Genomic DNA, 20,609 nt, shown 5'->3' with positions numbered 1-20,609 from the left:
TGGCCTCCTCGTGGGCATGGTCCAGCGGGATTTCCATTCACGACATATGTGTGGCAGCGGGCTGGGCTTCCCCCTCCACCTTTGTCAGATTTTACAATCTGGAAGTACCCGCTCTGCAGGCTAAACTGCTAGCAGTTTAATACGCTACAGCTCCCCTGGTGAGCTGCATTAATGGGACACAGTCCACACAGACCGGCACCACCGCTCTGTCTACGTGCTTATGTACTACACACACACTGGCCCGCACTCTTGCCGGCCAAATATTAATTCCCCACTCACAAGGGCTCCCCCGGGTCCCCCTTAATTCCCTGGGGCTCATGCAGTGGATGCTTGGCACGCACGGCGTTGACAAAGGGTTCCCGTAGCGTAAGCTAGCTTACGCAATACGAGAGAACCTCTCGTAAGAGAACGAATCGGTTACTAACGTAACCTCGGTTCTCTCTAGATGAGGGAACGAGTATTGCGTAACCGGCCGTTCTCGCGCCACGAGCGATTTTTCGCTTCATTCAATGAAAACCAGGGTTCCAGCCTACGAACTACGCTTATATGCACTCTAGTCACGCCCTTTTTGGCGGGCTTTGATGCAGTGAGTGCGCGGACGCCTCTCATTGGATGCGAGTTCGCCCAAGCTCGTCTATAGGCTGCAGCAGTTGCCGCAGAGCAACCAATGAGCTCACTAGCTAGCCCGCTCAAGGTCTGCAGCTGCCGCACTGCGTTGACAATGGATACAAAATTAAGGATAATTTTTTGGCTTCAATATCTCAGAAAAGATGAATCTTTCCCGTAGCGTAAGCTAGCTTACGCAATACTCGTTCCCTCATCTAGAGAGAACCGAGGTTACGTTAGTAACCGATTCGATTTATTGTTGCTGTAGTATCTGAAGCACCAGATGTAAAGGCACAGCCCTCTTCCGGAAAGGGGGTGGGGAGCAGCAGCTCATTTGCATTTAAAGAGACACACACGAAATCAGCGCATTTTTTATTCCACCCAAAAAGAGGCATTTATAACAAGGTATAATAAATGATCCGTGGGGTATTTTGAGCTGAAACTGCAGGCACATTCTGGGGACACCTGAGACTTGTATTACATCTTGTAAAAAGGGGCATAATAGGTCTACTTTAATAGTAATTTAAACCTCTTTATAAACACTTACAGGGAATTTAAAAGTTTTACCGATTTACACTTCAGTTGAATTAAATGATTTAAACTTTAATTCATCAACTCGTTTGTGATGGTAATGTTCATGAAAGTCTCTGTGTGAAAACATATAGCATAATAACAGTTCAAACCAAGCAATTGAACAGTGTAAAAAAATAGCCTTTATTAAAGGTGCTATAAGAAATTTTATCCAATCTGGAACTTCCACCACGCTTAGCGGTTGATTAGACACACCCCGTCTTTAAAAAAAAATCCAGCACCCCAAAGACAAGCACACACACAGACAAGCTTGGAAACTGTTGAGTTAGAGCAGATGGAGGGTGAGGTGCAGGGACGTGGGAACTATATTGTGGGGGGGTGTTAGTGTAGGCCTATAGTAGGCTGTGTTATGTATCCTGATTGACCTTATGATGAGTTAAATCTGTTTTGCACATGCATCGCCACAGAGTTAACCATTTCAGACAGTACCGGTCAGCCTCTGTCTCGTTCACTTCACGTCTGTGGGCGTTACGCACAGCTCAGTGTGGCCGCTCCAATTTACCTTCATTGAAATCTAACCTTAGTGTAATTGACAATTACTAAAAAATAATTTGCTACCTAAAAGTTAAAGATTTTTAATAAAACGCAAGAGATGGTGGATGTGTGAAATTTCATGATTTATGAGTGACGTAGTCTAGTAGAATTTTCAAAAAAATATTTTGCAACCTAAAAGTACCTAAATATTAAATATAAAACGCATGTGGACTGATATTTTTCCAATGTCTGGACTCCTTTATTAATGGAGTATATAAACAGATTTTTCAATATATTGGTATTAAATGCATTTTCTGAGAATTTATTTCAAGTTTTTACTGCAAATGTCGAAATGCGCGCTCTTTGTTCCATCAGTCACCATATATCGGAAAACATTTGGAATGGGTCAGACATAATTCTGACCACTTATTGTTTTGTTTTAAGTGAATTTCATTTGTATAAATTGTATCTTCATTTTAATCAATGTTTTCATCAACAAATTGACTGGATTAATAAATAAGAAGCAAATATAGTAGACAATATAATTAGGACACGGAGGCGCCTGCGCGTGAACTGGAGCGCGTCTCATAAATGAACCGAAAACTGACAGAACACACTAGTTTATTAATAAACAATTTAAATGTTTAATGCATAATCCTTACTTTGGCCGGTTCTTTGTGGCAAGCTTTATGCGTGCGTTGAGATACTACACATAACGATGAATCGGATGTCAAATCCAGTGATGTTGCCCCCCCTTCTCTTATTCGCTTTGCTGTGGGAGCTTTTGAAAAGAAATTTGAAATCCGTTTTTGTGTCATTTGTGTCAAACTGCCGGAATGTTGCTTTCTTCACTAAGAGGATAAAATCATATTCTTCCGGGACTCGCGTCCTTAAATTATGTCTCCGCTGCGGCTGCGCATACAACATATAACTGACCCCCCAGCTTGAGATTTCTAGGCGACCGTTATTTAGAATGTCACTTTATGGTTTCCATGGTGACGCATCATTGCTTGTCACGTGACACACCGCAGCAGCAACAGCGCTGAATGAATGATGATCTGCTTTTATGTCATTTTTCCTTTTTTATTCAGAATATTCAAATGTGTTAGCTTTGGCATAAAATATCTGATATTCCGATTGTCAAATACATGCAAGTGGAAGTGTATTGTTGTTTAAACACCTTCATAACGATCGCGTTAGTTCAAATGTATGCGCGATGGGCGCCGCCATGTTAGTTTGTGCCGCAGACGCAGTTCAGAGAATCGGATCTGTTGGATTTACAACACGTGAATTCATCCACTCCCGAAATACTTAAAAATAAGTGGCTGGTGAACTGGGAGAAGAATAGAGTAAACATTAAAGTTACTTACACAATGTGTATCTGATATGAATAAAACGTGTCGAATTATAATGGAAAGGATTATTATTACCTCTTACATAGACATCAGTCTGTATTTTACGGCCGCCCCCCCCACTCCAACGTCTATGGTGAGGTGTCATTTTGCTGTTCGACCATGAGCACTTTCAGTAACAGGACTTCTGATTGGCTAAACAATCTAACCATGGCTGGCAGACATCTTTTTCGCAAGTAATAAGTACATTTTCTGCATGTAATTTAATAAACAAATCACTAACAGCACCTTAAAGAATCATAATTTTGGGGCGTAGTCCATACATGGTATAGCTATATAATAATTCAAGACCTCAGTAGTGGTCTAGTAGCAATTATGGGATATTAATTAGTATTAGTCTATCCTATTAAAATAAATGCATGTCATCAGACACTGCTGAGTTTTCACCTGTTGACAGTGTTCACACTGATAGGGCTTCTCTCCGCTGTGAACGCGCTTGTGTCGCTCCAGATGATACCTCTGAATGAAGCGCATGTCACACATGTCACATGCAAATGGCTTCTCGCCTACCAAGGGGGAAAAAAAAAAAATATTTAAAACACTGCTTCATTCTCAAAGTAGTCAACAAATACAATTCTAAAACATTTATCCTCATGTTTGAATCAAGACTGTCATAAAAGGTTTCAATATGAAATAAAGTAATTGACTTCATACAAACTCGAGTTTGTAGACAATATGATATTCAATGAACCTTTAACAGGCTTTAATATAGAGTGGAACTCTGTGTTGTTTTGGGATTGGTTTTTAAAAATCAGAGACCTGGTTTGGGACTTGAGAATTAATTGTACATTCTTAGAAACCAAATGAGATTGACCATTGGAATGGTTTACAAAAACGTTGACCAACTAACTTTATTTTGCATAGTAACACACAAAAATCAAGAAACTTAATACGCTCAGGAACAGCCATGAGGCGTGAATGTCTACATAGATGTTGCGAAAATGCAGTCAAATCGGTGTGGAACTTGCCAGATATAGAAAACTCACTCCTATTTACAGTAAAGAGGTAAAAAAACGAGGACTGGCAAAATCAAGTTAAAAGTTAAATTAATTTAAAAGCCTTTTTTTTTTTTTTTAACAAAATTAACAAATTTAATTAAACCTTCCATACATTTCAAACTTCACCTCTCTCATCATCTTAGTCTCTCTCACACGCGCACATTATCAAACTACTTAAGCTGGCACCGCACTAGCTGATTTTCCAGTGATTTTCAGTTGTGAGCTTCATTTACATAATTGCCGCCAGATGGAGGGAGACGAAGCGCGCACTAACGTCTACCAGTGGTAGGTCTTTAATCACTTGAGTCAGTACTCCCTGCGGAGTTCCAGCAACAGCAAAAAACGGATCCAAAATAGTTTTGTCACTAGGCTCGTGTACTCTTCAAGTGACAAAAAAGCTTCTTTTACTGAAGAACTGACAAGACGTCAAGCTGATCTGATGCGCTCAGCTGCAGATTGCCTATAGCTGTTATGTAGTTATTTGCACTTAAAATAAATAATAAAAAATAAAAAACAGAACTGATTTTGTATTTCCTGCCAACAGACAACAAAAGAGGCCAGAATAAGAGCACTTAATTAAAACTCTGATCTAATTAAACCACATATTGCTTACTAGTGGTTATTGGTTTCTGAATACTAGTTTGGGGTTACTTTACTAAACACTGACACCCTGTCTACACAGGACATGTACGTTGATGTCTAAACTGTGTCAAAGTGAACAAATGACGTGCAGAAAGCATGAAGCTGTGAGCTTGAGTCGACTTCAAGTGAATAATCAGTATCATATAGGGATGGTACGATATATCAAATTTCAATACATTGTGAACCAGAAACATTATTAACAATATCTTGGCAAAACTCAGTATTTCGTGATTTGAAAGATTGTTTTGGGTCCATGTGATCATAAATGAAATTAACCGTCAAACAAATAGTTAGACAAGGTCCTTGAGCTTTAAGTGCCTGAACTTAAATTTTAGAAAGTACTGAAATACCTGGAAATTCACCTTGTTGTATTGAAAAATGCCAGTGCTCTATGATATGTCTCTTCCCACGTACAAGGACATTTTTAAGAAAAATACTGCGTGGAAAGGTGTATCTGAGATCGCAGGGATTTTATGGACGCAGACAGACCGGCATTTGCATTTTCGCTGCAGATAAACAGCTGCTATGGCAAACGGCACGCCTTGTTTCTCATTCATCTTTGATATAAAGCATTTTATGTACTGATTCCATTTATATTTAGTCTTTTCCCTCCAAAATGTTTGTTTTTAGTGGCAAGAAAAGAGATTCGCTGTCAACAGCAATGGAATGACATCCGTGAATGTTATTTATAAACGTTACTAGGCAACCAGTAGTGGGAACACCCACTAGCGACTTCACCGCCAGCCACTGGCGACCTGCAGCGACAAAGTCGCTGGCAGTGTGTACGCACCTTAATAAGTATCCATCAAAGATGAGATCCCGCACTCCACTTTCATGGAGTAATGTGTCTTTTAATATGCTTTCTGTTCTTTACAGTCAGATAAAAAAGTAAAAATAAATTTTAATTTGAACAACAAATAGCATGGAGGCGCTAAAATACAGAGACTTCATTAACGAGTGAGCAAAAACAAACTGAGTCTGTGAGGTGAGTGTTAAACTCTTACATTGACAGTATCACTATAGCACTTGTTATACAAATTAATGTTAACTTAAAGTTATTACTTTATATTAATATTAAATTGTACACATTATTTCAAACATTGACAGCTCATATCATTATTAAATATACAATGTCAACAAAAGTTAAAGTTAAAATGTGATTATAATAATAAAGACAAACCGATTTATTACTCTGTTCAAGCCGAATAAATTTATGGTATGTAAGTTTCACATATTTAAAGCACCATCTGGTGGTTATTTGTGGAATAAAGTGGCTTCAATGTTTATATTGATGGCGGCGGACTTACGTGAAAAGTGATTCTTATGTTGGGATAAATGACAGCTTATTTTAATAAAGCAAAAGTAACATTAATGATTACATTGATTCTGATATTTTAAAATGAGTATTTGCTGAATATAAGCAACTTGTGCATGGTTAAAATCTTGTATTTTATTTATTGGAATAGGCAGTTGAAATTACATACATCAAATATGATACAACAGGCTTTTGCGGTATCTCTCAATCACCATTCCATTCATGCCCATGACAAAAATCACAGAGCTATGAATATTCAGACACTTTTTATAAGATATATTTTTATATATGCTGCTTTGTCATTGTAAAGATCTCATTATTTTACATTACAAGCTATGATGAACTTATACGGAAGAGGATTAGGGCCAAGCAATAATAAAAAAAAAATAAAGCCATCTCGAGAGTAAAGTCATTATGATGCGAGATTAAACGCGTTAAATTTCGAGAAAAAAGTTGAAATACAATCTTGAGAATAAACTCATTAAATATCGAGAATAAAGTCATTATAATGCGAGATTAAACTCATTACATTTCGAGAATAAAGTCGTGTTTTGAGAAAAAAAAGTCGAAATGAAATCAGTGTTCACAGCATAGCCATACTGATAGAGGACATGGCAGAGTTGGATCGCTTAGTCAAGCTATATTTTAGATTTTCTTTCAGTAACAAAGAAATACTATCGACTTTAGCTAACTATGACAGAATAATAATTAGCATACGAACTTTAAGGAGAATTTGCAAGCGGCTAGGTCTTTTTAGAAGGAAAAATCAGTTCAATTTGCGCGATGTACTCGTTTTTGTCCAACATGAAATGACAACCAGTGGATGTAAGGATGAATGTGGCCTCAAATCGGTCTCAAAATTTAACGCGTTTATTCTCGAAATGTAATGTTTATTCTCAAGATTGTATTTCGACTTTTTTTCTCGAAATTTAATGAGTTTAATCTCGCATTATAATGACTTTAATCTCGAGATGGTTTTATTTTTTTATTATTGCTTGGCCCTAATCCTCTTCCGTAAACTTACCATAAGTTCCTGAGACCCAGTGAAAAAAAGTTATTTTTAATGTCAATATAAAATGCAGATGATAAAAAAAAAAAAAAAAAAATGATTTGATGTACTGAATTGAACTGATATATTTAAATCTATATGTATAGACCAAGGAGAGAAAGTTGTCAGGGCAAAACTCACAAACATTTGGTATCTCTGAAAAGCCCAGGGAGTCCTCTGATAATACCCCAAGATTTACCACTATAGCATGTATGGGCTAAGAAAAACATAAATAACAAATGTTCTACACAAAAATGAATTGCTGGGTCTCAGGAGGATAATGGCCTTTAAAATGTAATACATTAAATATGATTTTAAATCTATATTTTTTTTTTAATAGTAAAATAATCACCGTCAAGGCAGGGGGACACCATGAGCGGATTCTATGAATCATTTCTATTGCAATTATTTATGCTCACATGGTACTCCTGTTATTTTGGCCAGCTTCACTCCGAGTGAAGAGAGCGAGATCTCTGCAAAACAGTCTGCATATCACCCGCAGACAAAACAGTGTTGTTTGGAGTCTGCTAGTGTGGCGCCAGCTTTACATGGGCACAAGAAATCTGCTTAAGACATGAAAGTAGCCTTCATGTTTACATTTACTGTGTAAGCAGTGTACAATTTAACCCCATATGCATGCAGCTCAGTCAGTAAGCAGCTTTCTCAATGGCGAAGGGGATATACAATTTTTCCGCAAACTCGTGTAATTGTGTAACATAATTGTCTGATGAATTATATTTTATTCTGTTGCTTTATTTTACTTTCAGATGTCCCACAGTTGCTGCTGTGTTTGTTTCCTTAATTTTCCATTACGGCCTGTCGTGGCATTGCGCTGCAATAGTGGGGATTCCCTTTTTCCCCCTCATACTCCGGGATTCACAGGGATAGTTCACCCCAAGTGAAAAATTCTGTCATTCACTCAGCCCTTTGTAAATACAACTATTATAACCCTATGAATATCTTTTTCTTAACACAAAGGGACAAATTGTGAAAAAAAAGTATGCTTAGTGATGTCATGCAATGGCAGGACTACCTCTTCAAGTGTCAAAAGGACGCAAAAATAGTCCACCAGCATGGATAAACGGTAAATAATAAACTGCCTTCATGCTTGCATGTATGGTGTTCTGGGACTGGTTTAACACCAATTTAAAACATCGGCTACAATCGGTCACATCTGCATATGTAGGGTTAGTTCACCCAAAAAAAACATAATTAATTGTTTACTCAGCCCTGTGTTGTTATAACCCCATATGACTTTCTTTTTCTTAACACAAAGGGAGAAATTGTGAAAAAATGTCATAGTGATGTCATATACAATGGCAGTTTATGGTTTATGGAAGACCTACCTCTTCAATCTTCAAAAGCATGCAAAAGTATAAATCAGAAGAATAAAAATTATTCAATGAGACTCATGATTTTTCTAAAAGCACACTATGACGTTTGGTGAGAAACAAACTGAAATATAATGTATTATTTAGTGAAACGGTTGACAGACCGTAGCTCTACTCAGCACGTTCATGAGACTGCACGAGAGCTGTATTTTTTGCGAGATGGGGCGTTCAAGCGAAAACTAAAAAAACTGGTCCGCCACTGTGATATTAACAACGGAACACAACTGCACACAAACCAGAGAACAGAACTGACTAAATATGTCTGATGAGATGAGTTTGTAATCCGAGAATAGATGCATTTCTATGACTAGCCTTATTTATTTGAAACGGAGTTCTCAATCAAACTGAGATAGACAGACGAGGCTAAAGGCAACAACAGTCACACAGTGTCCTAACCTGATGGCAAAAAACATAAAAGGTCTATTTTCTATGTTAATCAGAGTTTTTGTCCTACCCAGCCGTGACAAGCAACAGGAAATTCTGTTGATCGCTTGGTTTCTGTTTTCGGCATCGCACAGAGTAACTCCATCCGATGTGAACTAGTACTGGTCCAGAGTGAACTTGCTCTCGTGCAGTCTCATGAACGTGCAGAGGAGAGCAATAGTCAGCCAACGGTTTCACTAAATAATACATACAAATTTGGTTTGTTTATCACTTAAAAATCTCATTGTATGCTTTCATAAGAAGTCTCATTGAGTAATTTATTAGACTTCAAATTATACTTTTGTGTGCATTTGAAGATTGAAGAGGTAGTCACCATAAACTGCCATTGTATGACATCACTGAGCATGACATTTTTTCACAATTTCTCCCTTTGTGTTAAGAGAGAAAGTCATATGGGGTTATAACAACACAGGGCTAAATAATTAATAAAATTGTCTTTTTTGGGTGAACTAATTATTTAAGCACATATACAGGTGTGCAGATAGTAGCCGGTGTTTTAAATTGGTGTTACATCAATCCCAGAACACCGTACAAGTAAACAAAGGCAGTTTGTCATTTACCATTTAACCATGCTGGTTATTTACCATTGAACTACTGATGAGGTCTACTCTAGCTCACAGCTCCTACAGCACATCACTTAGAATGTTCATTTCGGTGCATCAAGTGTAGACAGCCTCATGCCGTTGCGTCATGTAAAGAGACGTGTCATGAGTAGACAGGGAGTCATGGTTAAGTGAACTAACTCCAAACTGGTATTCTGGAACCAATAACAATGAGTAAGCAATGTGTGGTATAATTAGCTCAAAATTCAGGTTTATGTCACAGTTGGCCACAGCTCTCTCTAATTTTTGCATCTACTGTTGTTGGTTGGCAGGCAATACAAATTCAGAGCTGGATTTATAAGCTATTGTAGTCCAAACATAACAGAATTTTGTATAGTTTTTTTTTATTGTTAAAATAGCCAAATCTATTGGACTGTGTAACTATAGTAACAGGGCTTTCCTTTCCCCACACTGTGGGTGGGGCCACTTTGCAGACTGCATCCGTGGGGGGAGGGGCACACACAGGCAGCAAGGAGGTAAAATGGCACAAAATACTCAGCCAATCAGAAAATGTGATTCAACTTTCAAGGTTTGATAGTTTCTGAAAGTGGTATGATAGTGTGCGTGAGTATGATGGTGTGTCTACGTGATTTGATTGTGATGGTATGAGTGAGTATATGATGGTGCGTGTAACTGGCTTGATATTGTGTGTGAAAGAGTTTGATGATGTGTATGAGTATGATGGTGCGTGTAAAGCCAGAGCCACACTAGCTGATTTTCAATTGTGAGGTTCATTTACAATCAACGATCAGGTGGAGAGAGACAGAGTATACATAATGGCACCAGCTTAAGTGGTTTGATAATGTGTGAGAGTATGATAGTCCTTGAGCGAGATAAAGTTTGTTTGGAAGGGCCTCTCATTTACCAACCTCAATCTCATGCCCTCCAAAAGACATGACAGCAAACCAAAATGCACAAAAAGATCAACAGGTAGGGAGCGTTTCTGATAAAAATAAAAAAATAATTTGGGCCACTCACCTGACTCTCTTCTGCCTTTTACTGATTCTAGGGCTGTCACAGAGACAGATGTGATTTCTCAGAACATCTATTTAAGTGATATCTGTTAAGTAGTATACACTGAGTGTATATACACACATTCTACAAGACGCGTCAACCACACAAATAGCCGATCCAAATAATTACACATACATTTTTGTTAAAAAGATCAATTTACACTACATTTTTACTGAAATTTCAAGAGACCGTCCCAAGTAAACTTCTATTTGAAACGCCTAAATGTTGAATGATGCCGAATATGGCATGTACAAATGTTAAAAGTGGAGGTATTACTTCAACTCCAAATCCGAAAAAGTTGGGACAGTATGAAAAATGCTAATAAAAATAAAATGTAGTGATTCGTAAATTATATTCACCCTTTGCTATATTGAAAACACTACAACTACACATTATATGATGTTTTACCTTGTGAATTTCATTGTTTTTTATGTACAGTCATTTCAGATTAGATTATTGCAACACGCTCCAAAAAAGTTGGGACAGTCGAGTGTTTACCACCGTGAAACATAATTTCTTCTAATAACCGTATTAAGCATTTGGGCACTGAATACGCAAGTTTTGTTCAGTTTAGAAAGTGGAATTTGTGCTATGGTGTGCTTCATAAAGCACCACACATTCTCAACTGGAGATGGTCAGAACTGCAGGCGGGCCAATCTAGCACACGCACTCTCTGCTTATTCAGCCAGTATGTGATTTGAAGTTGTCCTGCAGGAAAATACAGGGACGTCCCTGGAAAAGACAGTGCTGGAATGGCAGTATATGTTGCTCCAAAATGTATACATATCAGTCCCTTTGCACATACAGACACTGGCTTTTGGACCTGATGCTGATAAAAGCTTGCATGGTTTTTTCCTCTTTGACACAAGAACACGACGACTGTGTTGTTCAAAAACTATTTTAAATGTGGACTTGACAGACCAAAAAACACAGATCAACTGTTCTACTTTCCATCCAAGATGAGACAGAGCCCAGAGAAGTCAGCAGCACTTCTGGACAGTGTAGAATTATGGCTTCTCCTTTACATAGTAAAGTCTTAACTCGCATCTGTGGATGAGCAGCAAGAGGTGTTGACTAACAAAGGTTTACTAATGGTAATCCCAAACCCATTTTCATGATATCCATTTCAATTGAATTATGTTTTTTAAAAAAGTGACATCTGAGGGATCAGAGATCACGCTCATTCAGAAGTGGTTTTCAATTTGTCCTTTACGCATGAGATTTGACCAGATTCCTTGAATCTTTTAACTATATGATGGATTATTTGCTGAAGCATCTGTTGGCAAATTGATAAGTCTCACAAGGTAAAGCATCATGTGTAGTTGTAGTGTTTTCAATATAGCAAAGGGTGAATATAACTGACAAATCACTACATTTTGTTTTTATCAGCATTTTTCATACTGTCCCAGTTTTTTCAAAATTGAGGTTGTATGCAATATTGTTACTGGAGGTTTTGACCAATAATTTGAATAGTTAATGCCATCTAGATTTGTTTTTATCTAACACACCCTAACCATGTAATATGCACTAAAATCTCTGGTTCCAATCCAGGTCTCCAAAGTAAATTGGGGGTTTTGAAATTTGAAAAGAACACATACCAGTATGAATCAGGCTGTGTCTTTCCAAGTGGTACCGTTGGAAAAACCTCATGTCACACATGGAACAAGCATACGGCTTCACTCCTAAATGTAGAGCATCAATTTTTAGGGAATGTTTTCACAAAACATGTAGCAAACAATTGTTAATGGTGTGTAAAATGTAGAGCATGCTATGCTTTTGATACTTGTCTTAAATATGTTGCATGCTGAAATAATTTATGATGAATTAACAGAATTAACTGCGGTAAGCCTGACCTTAAAAATGTTAATAAACATTCCTATCCTTGGAATGGTTGGAAATCACTATATCTGAATTTCACAGACATCCAAATATAGCAGAACGTTTTAGCTTGGGTAACGTGTAATAGTATGCTGGGGTTCCTAGTAACAGTAACGATGCTGAATCAAGATGTACAAGTATGCTTAAAGAATAATTGACCAAAATATTACTATATCAGAGTGTGGGACTTCTAGAGGTAGGACTTACTGAGTTAGGAAGTAGAAACATTAGTACAGGACTTTGATAGCAATAGTAACTAAAGGGTGGTGGGTCTTGACAAAGGGACAATTTTACAGTAAAAGTAGCTATGGTTTATAGAATTGCTTAGGTTGAAAAATGTGTAAATTAAATTGTAAAATGAAGCAAATGGACAAATGAACCAATTGGAGAACAGTTTGTGGGGGTGGTTATTATATTGTAATGCATTCAACTGGAAAAGGTTGTTAAACGAGTCAATGTAAAAATTACTTAGCATGCACATAACTTACATTAACTAGTAAGAGGTGGGGGTTTGATAACACATACCCGTATGAGTGAGGCTGTGTCTCTGCAGGTGATAACGTTGAAAAAACCGCATGTCACACATCGAACAAGCGTACGGCTTGACTCCTAAATGCACAGAGCGCCAACAGTTCAAATGTATATACACGTGTGTGTGTGTGTGGGTGTGTATTTTTGTATTGATAAAGCATTTTTAGGAATTTTTAGTGCTCTGGTATGCCAAGTGCATCTGCAGTACCTAAGACTGAAAAAAAAAAAAAAAAAAAAAAAGGTTCCTTAGAAATCTTTTAAGGGATAGTGTACCCAAAAATGAAAATTGTGTCATTATTTACTTGCTTTCTTCCATGGAACACTGAGCATTCCCTAACATTCAGTCAACATTAAATATCATTGCAGAGAAATCTTTTTTCCATACAATGAAATTTAATGGTGACTGATGTCATTCTGCCTTAAGGGTTGCGAATACTTAGTTTTCTCTCGTGCCCTTCCATCTCGCACACAGTCGAGCACTTTAGCCTCAGATAATACTTTGACTGCAAGCCCATACAGACGCATTCAACACGTGCTTTACCACTGCTTTGTGATACTCTTTTAGCACAGTCAATACCACACGAATGTGTATGCAAACAGTTGCAAACTGTACGCATGTCTAGAAAAACTGGACTGCACACAAAACAGACTGCACATATACTGTTATGATGATTACATTTTTGTCACTCGCACTGTGTGTAAGACAAAGCAGCACGCAGAAACCTGAAATATACTTTAGCCGTGACATTTCTTTTGTGTTCCAAGGAAGTCAGTCAGTCACATATGGGTTTACATGAGGGTGAGTAAATTATGGCAACATTTTGAACAAAGTAATATTGGGATAACTATTCCTTTAAAGAATAGATCCTCTATTAATTTGTGTGTGTGCCACATATCAAGTTCCAGTTGTTAACCCACCTGTTGATGAGCTCTCCTCTGTAATGAGATAAACCGTTATTTCCAGACTAATTTTTGAGATTTAAGCTTGCTAATATATTAAGCAATATGAAAAATACAAACTCGAGTTTGATGTAGTTTAACAGATACTTGTTCTCTCCATAAAATACTAAGAGCTGTGTGAGGCATTCATAATACTGTTTGCCTTATGGAAGAGGGGTAAGCAGAGATTTCCCCTACCCGTATGGGTGAGGCTGTGTCTCTGAAGATGGTAAAAACGCATGTCGCACATGGTGCAAGCTTACGGTTTCACCTCTAAATGCAAAAAGCAGCAGCGTTTTCACCTTATCGCCACCTATCAACTTAAATCAAGTATTGATGGGAACTTTACAACTGAAAGAACTATGTAAAATATTGTTTTTAAATATTTCAACCATGGTTGTGCACAATGACAACTTAAGTTGAATTAATTAGGGAATTAGGTTGACTAATTGAAATAACTAGTCCCCATAGGTTGCGTATTCATTGCAATGCACATTAAATCTCTTAAACCCTCATCCTCCACAAAATTATGCAGTGGCTGGCTATCCATTTTGGATATGGAATTTCACATGATTTACGGCAGGGTGTTAAGCGCAGGTTTGAGTTATACATGAATAGCGCTGCAAAAAATGTGTATTAGCAACGGCATACTACTTCTGACTTTTTCTGCTTTTAGTGCTGACACTGCACACATAAATGGTACTTCTTCCACATTGTCCGGTTATCATTTACTGATGCATCAGAAGGTCAGTGGCAACAGGCTTAAAGTTTAAATAACTTGAACTGGGAAAGCTCTAACAACCTAGGCCTAACACATTGGTCCATCATAAGTGCCATGTACCGTGTATTTGGCTTTTAGATGATAGATAAATGTTGATGTACTTCTTTGGTATTTAATTCCACTGTACAAAGGCTGCAAAGTACTTGATTTTTGCCACAAGTCCCAACTAGGTTTGTTTTGTAAGAGATCCTTTCTCCATTACTTGATCGTTAAAACGAAACTGCTGTTGTGTGTTTGTGGTGTGTACATTAGTCCCACACATTGCAAAGGTTCAGCCCTAGTTTACCAGTGACTGACTTATGATCAATAATATGGTAATAAACAATACATTGTATTCTAAAGCTGCTTTTTGTATTGTCTTATCAATGATTAACTCTTCTGCCACAAGAATGTAATGCAGTTTAATTATCTGAATATATATGCACACACGCACGCACGCATCCTTACGGTCAAAAGTTTTGAAACGGTTACTTATTATTTACTATACGCACGCACGCATCCTAACAGTCAAAAGTTTTGAAACGGTTACTTATTATAATTTTTCCCCCCACATTTTAGAATAATAGTAAAGTCAACAAAACTATGCAATAACATAAATGGAACTATGGGAATTATGTTGTGACTAAACAAAATCCAAAATAAATAAAAACTGTGTTATATTTTAACAGCTTAAAAGTAGTCACCCATTGCCTAGAATTTGCATGCATGAACTCTTGACATTTTCTCAACCAACTTTTTGAGGTATCACCCTGGAATGCTTTTTAAACATTGAAGGAGTTCTCATCTATGTTGGGCACTTATTGGCTTATTTCAGTCATCAATTTCAAAAAAACTTTTTTTTTTTTTTATTACATTTTAGTTTTATAATGAAATAAATTAACATGGTGGAACAAGTATATTTTTGTCTACAAATGTGTGTGTGTGTGTAATTAATTATATCAAATTATTGTTATATGAAGGACATAGCAAATATTTGTATATGCGATTAATTAATTGGGACACCATGTAATTAATCTGATTAAAATTTAAATCAATTGACAGCCCTAGTGCATGCATGCATATATATATATATATATATAATTATGAGATTAACGATTTTATATAATCTAAAAGTATAATAAAAATATAACAAAAAAAGTTTTGGGGAAAATAAATCGTAGGTGTAAAATCAAGCAATAGAGATATTATGATGTTCACCGGGTCATTTCATCATGATCACATGAACAGAAAACAATGTTGCAAAATTTGGAATTATCAATATTTGCCTCAATGTTTCGTAATTTTTTTGGTTTGCAAAATATATACATATCTGTTCAGTATTGTAGTATTTGTTGTACTGTCTTCACGATTACTTAAAATAAAACACAATGTATTACAGCAATTTACCATAAAATAAATATGATACATATGCAAAGATACATATACATAACACTTTAATCTTGAGACAACTGATCATCAGAAGGTGCACCAATAATAGCTGACAGAATACACTTTAACCGAAGAGCCCATTTGTTCCATTTAAAAATATAAAATTTGAAGCTTGAGAAAAGGTAACGGTAACATCAGCATCATCATGTAATATTGTAGAACACAGTTTCACCTGTCTGAAACTAATGTACTAAAGTGTTTACTGTTGTTGCAAATAGTAGGCAAAGCATGTCAACAGACAGCATCAAAAGAGTGTTTTCAACCAATAAGACTTAAATTTTTTGTTAAACTATGGTAACAGTGGTCAGGTAGTGTCTCTGTGAGCATCTAAGGCGGCAGGGTGGGGGTAAGATAGAAAGACACATACCAGTATGTGTGAGGCTGTGTCTCTGCAGATGGTAACGGTGGAAAAAACGCATGTCACACATGGAACAAGCATACGGCTTCACTCCTAAATGACCAGAGCAAAATATTAACCATGTGCAAACTCTCTCAATAATGCAATCTAACAATTTCACAATCTGAGAAACTAAAGAATACAGCCTGCACTGACAGTTGAAATGTTAAGCTTAAATATGACTAGTGTATTTGCATATAATTAGTGTGTAACAAGAGACAGATAATCAAATTATACAATAATTCTTTAACAAAGTGAGTGAAGGTCAATGATGGAAATTTAGATTTGCTTGATTAGGGCCTTTAAATCTGATGCAGAAATCCCTTAATATTATTGCATTTTATACAGTGTACCTGTTTTTGTGTGTAGAGCAAACCAAACTACTCTCTATTTTCCCAAACAACTGATAATGTTCTATAGATGTTGCACAGTATAATAAAGAACAAAAATGAAATAAGGAATGAAGGACAAGGTGGGTTAAAATTTTAAAGCTTATACTACTTGAGGCAAGTGTGCGATAACTACCCACTGCCTTCTTCAGAAGGCAGACCTGTCGGAAATCTGACAAGTTAATTCTGCCCTTCAACTAACATTTACCAAGAACAAACAACATCCTCCAGTGAAAATACTTTAAAAGGACAATTATGCACTTTCTACCCTTAAAACAATGGACAAAATAACATTGATTGATATCCTGTATTAAACACTGCCCAAAATTATGGATTGCATAAAAAAAAATAAAAATACCTTGTCTGAAGAAATTGGCCAAATATTTTCAGGTGTATGATCGTGACTAATGCTCTATGTGTGCAGTTAAATAACAATCATGTGAAACCCTCCAAAACAGCTTTTTTTTTACTAAATTTCAGCAAGATTAAAATCTGTAAATGTTAAAGCTCATTAATTTGAACAGTATGGTACAGCGGGTCTAAAGGCACCCCTTAAGGACATTTAGTTTTTTTCTGGTCACAAAATGTATCAAGGTCAAATGTTTTTATTTTTATTGAAAATATATGGAGCAACATAATTTGTATGAAAAGAAATGATAAAGGAAGGTTGCTTCGATAAAATTTCAGTCCAAAAAAAAAAAAAAAAAAAAAAAAAGTGTCGAGGGATCAATTTAAACCACACTTGGGGTAAAAGGCTCCCTAATTTGGGGTAAAAGCCCCCCAGGGGGTTTCAAGTGATATCATGTAGATTCCAGGTCAATAGTTATAAGGCACAATTTGTCAACTAATGCAAATACTTTCAAGACAGAAAGATGCTTTTTCAGTAAAAAAAAACTAAGATGAGGCTTACTCAAAATTCTAAGTCAACCATTTCCTGTTAATTTCTAACACAATCTCTATTATGATTGGATGAGTCAATGTGAGCCCACTTTGAAAAATTTTCATCAATCTATTCCCCCCACTTAAGAAAAACAATGTGTTTAATAGGGGCCGTGTAGCCCCTGCAACAGGGGAGCTTTTTACCCCAAATACCATCCTTACACTTATTGAACGGTTATTGTAAAATGTCTGATTTAATGACCTTAAACAAAACTGAAAATGATAAATAAGTATTTTGTCTAAAAAGAAACTTGTTAATTTCAGGGATTTTCAATAGCAATATAAATTTGCAACATTAAAAATATAATATCAAATAAATGCAATTGCCTCAAAATCAACATTTAGACGTACACCCAAAGATCTAATGGAACAGGAAAATTGTCCAGTGTATAGTGGCAAACAGGTGTTTAGGAAAGTGCTGTGGTAGTTTGTTGTTATTTAGTGTTTTGGGAAAAATTAGGTCAAAGGAGCTTTTTACCCCGCGGTGCCTTTAGCCTCGTTGAGCCCTACTCATTTCTTGTAAGTGCTAAAGTGAAGCAGCAGTTTAATGGCAGGGTGGGGTGTACAAGAGACAACACATACCCGTATGGGTGATGCTGTGTCTCTGCAGATGGTAGCGTTGGAAAAACCTCATATCACACATTGTGCAAGCAAATGGCTTCACCCCTAAATGCAAATGACTAGAATTAGAGTGAACTTGATCAAATCAGCTTCAACAAGATGACTATGATTAGAAAAAAAAAAAAAGAAATGGCATATTTCTTATTATAGCAAATTATAAAAAAGTACAAGATTGCTAATCCTCTTTAAAAATTGACAAATGCAACTGAAGCTTCCATGCATCATACAATTAAATGAGCTGAAACAGAGAGACCAGTTTAAAAAAAATTGGGTCGTGAGGAAAAGGTGCCATTTGTTTCCATGATATAAAGGTGCACTCAGTAAGTTTTTAAATGGCTTTTACTCGTCCGAACACTACCAGTGGTTTTGGACTTTATACTGACACCTATCATCATGGGCACAAAGTTTGTTTACTAACAACAGCCGATCATGTTCGTTTATGTTCTGTTTTGTTACTTTTGGACTGTTTTTTTTCTGTGTCATCATACACACATCTGCATAATGGGATATTATTGGATACAATCCAAACAAATTTTCATGCATTGTTATACACTTGTCTGTAACCAGTGATGTGCCAAATTCTGACTACCTAGTATGGGGGTATGATTAGGGACAGGTGTAGGTATGGCCTTCAGGGACAGGGACCAATGACTCCCTACTTTGGTAAGCGGTGGGTGTAGGGTGGGCTTTAGGGAGAAGAACCAATCAGGTAGCATGGAGTAAGAATCTAGTGGGGATTCAGATTTCAGCACAACACCAGGTAGCCGTGACTTGCGAGCTATCTGCCTGCTGAAACCATCATATGGTCTTGTTTGGAGCTTGATATCGTGCTGCCCATCCGTGATCTGTAACGTGAGAGCAGCAGGTCATAGCAGTTTGTTTTATCACTCCAGCAGGGACCTTTTTATTCATGAAATTGTATCTTTACACTTGCATTCATTCTCTTTGGACTGTCTGGTGGATCAAACTTTTGCTGATCCACACAATCACTCTGGACAATACTGTTGACTACTGACTCCATCGTCATCTGTAGTAAGTGTCAAGTAAACTCGGATTTCTTTGTCCCGATTTTTTTAAAATATGCTGATTTTGGAATGTAATCAGCATATTAGTGTGTATGTAAATGTGCTCGATGTAAAATTAAACTGCTTTTATTGAGTAAAATTAAACTGCTTTTAAGTCTTCTAATGTGAGTGTGCATCATTTTAAATGTTTTTCTAAAAAAGTGCAGAACATCAACACAGTAGGGTTGCACGGCATACTGGTGCTACGGCAGTATCGTGATACTAAAGCTTCAAAATACTGGTGGTGGCCACAGTATTTTTTAAACGGTAGTACCCTCAATACGTTAGTACCATAAGTAATGTTGTATGTGCGGTAGCAAATATTATTTTCGCTAAAGCCTTCATTTGAATCAGACCCATGTCTGCAATAACAAATAATTTTTGTCTTTGAGAGGCATCTGCTTCATGCAGTACACTTTAAGAGTGCAAAATGCTGTTTAGAATTTGCCACTTATATGGTATTGTTTATTTTTCAATGTGTGGTTTTCCCATGCTTCAAACACACACGTCTGAATCCCAGTGTGTTTACTAGGACAGAGGGACAGAAGCAGTTGTAATAATGAAACAGCTGCTCAAATCAGTCTTTTCAATGTTCAACATTCAAATAAATCACAGAAATAATGGAACAAATGGTTTAAAGACGTTGCTGTTTGAACTGGCTCTTTTGGTGCGGCCAATTAATTTTTTTGAGGGGTATTTTTAATTTAAAACAAATATATATATCAAACTAAGAATGTATTTGGCAACAGGTTACTCCATTTCAGCCTTCTCCATGTTCATCCGTCAGTTTTTACCACTTCCGGAGCAACAAGTGGAAGAGAAATGAGACTTGAGTTAATAATTTTATTTTGCATATATTACCAGTCTTTCTAGCATTTTCTTAATACAAACATTTTTTTAATACTATCCTTGCAATATGACCCTTCCAACTTTCACACCAAGCATAAGCACTTCCTTTTCTAATTAGCAAAAACTTACGGAGTGCACCTTTAGCATTGTTATGAAAACAAGAACAATCAGAGATACTGAACTTAGTTACATAATTTCACAGATATACCCATTTTGTGTGCACAGCAAAATACTTTTTTTAATAATACACTTTTTA

General features: G+C 36.7%; 1 protein-coding gene across 8 annotated transcripts in view; it reads right to left on the bottom strand.

Moving 5' to 3' along the window:
* Window positions 1–20,609, bottom strand: part of znf740a (zinc finger protein 740a) — a 72,947-nt gene that overhangs the window by 9,133 nt on the left and 43,205 nt on the right. For 4 of the 8 annotated variants that reach the window (XM_052111003.1, XM_052111005.1, XM_052111010.1 and 1 more), the window contains 5 exons: window positions 18,402–18,485; window positions 16,462–16,545; window positions 12,941–13,024; window positions 12,136–12,219; window positions 3,471–3,589 (listed from right to left, as the gene is read on the bottom strand). In XM_052111003.1, the coding sequence (XP_051966963.1) occupies window positions 3,471–3,589; window positions 12,136–12,219; window positions 12,941–13,024; window positions 16,462–16,545; window positions 18,402–18,485 (455 nt within the window). The remainder of the gene's footprint in view (window positions 1–3,470; window positions 3,590–12,135; window positions 12,220–12,940; window positions 13,025–16,461; window positions 16,546–18,401; window positions 18,486–20,609) is intronic. The other 4 variants (XM_052111006.1, XM_052111007.1, XM_052111008.1 and 1 more) reach the window with 4 other exon arrangements.

Source organism: Xyrauchen texanus, chromosome 39, assembly GCF_025860055.1.
Source record: "Xyrauchen texanus isolate HMW12.3.18 chromosome 39, RBS_HiC_50CHRs, whole genome shotgun sequence".
NCBI classification, from domain to species: domain Eukaryota; kingdom Metazoa; phylum Chordata; class Actinopteri; order Cypriniformes; family Catostomidae; genus Xyrauchen; species Xyrauchen texanus.
The sequence above is the reverse complement of the archived record's forward strand: the minus strand, read 5'-3'. Positions and strand labels throughout refer to the sequence as shown.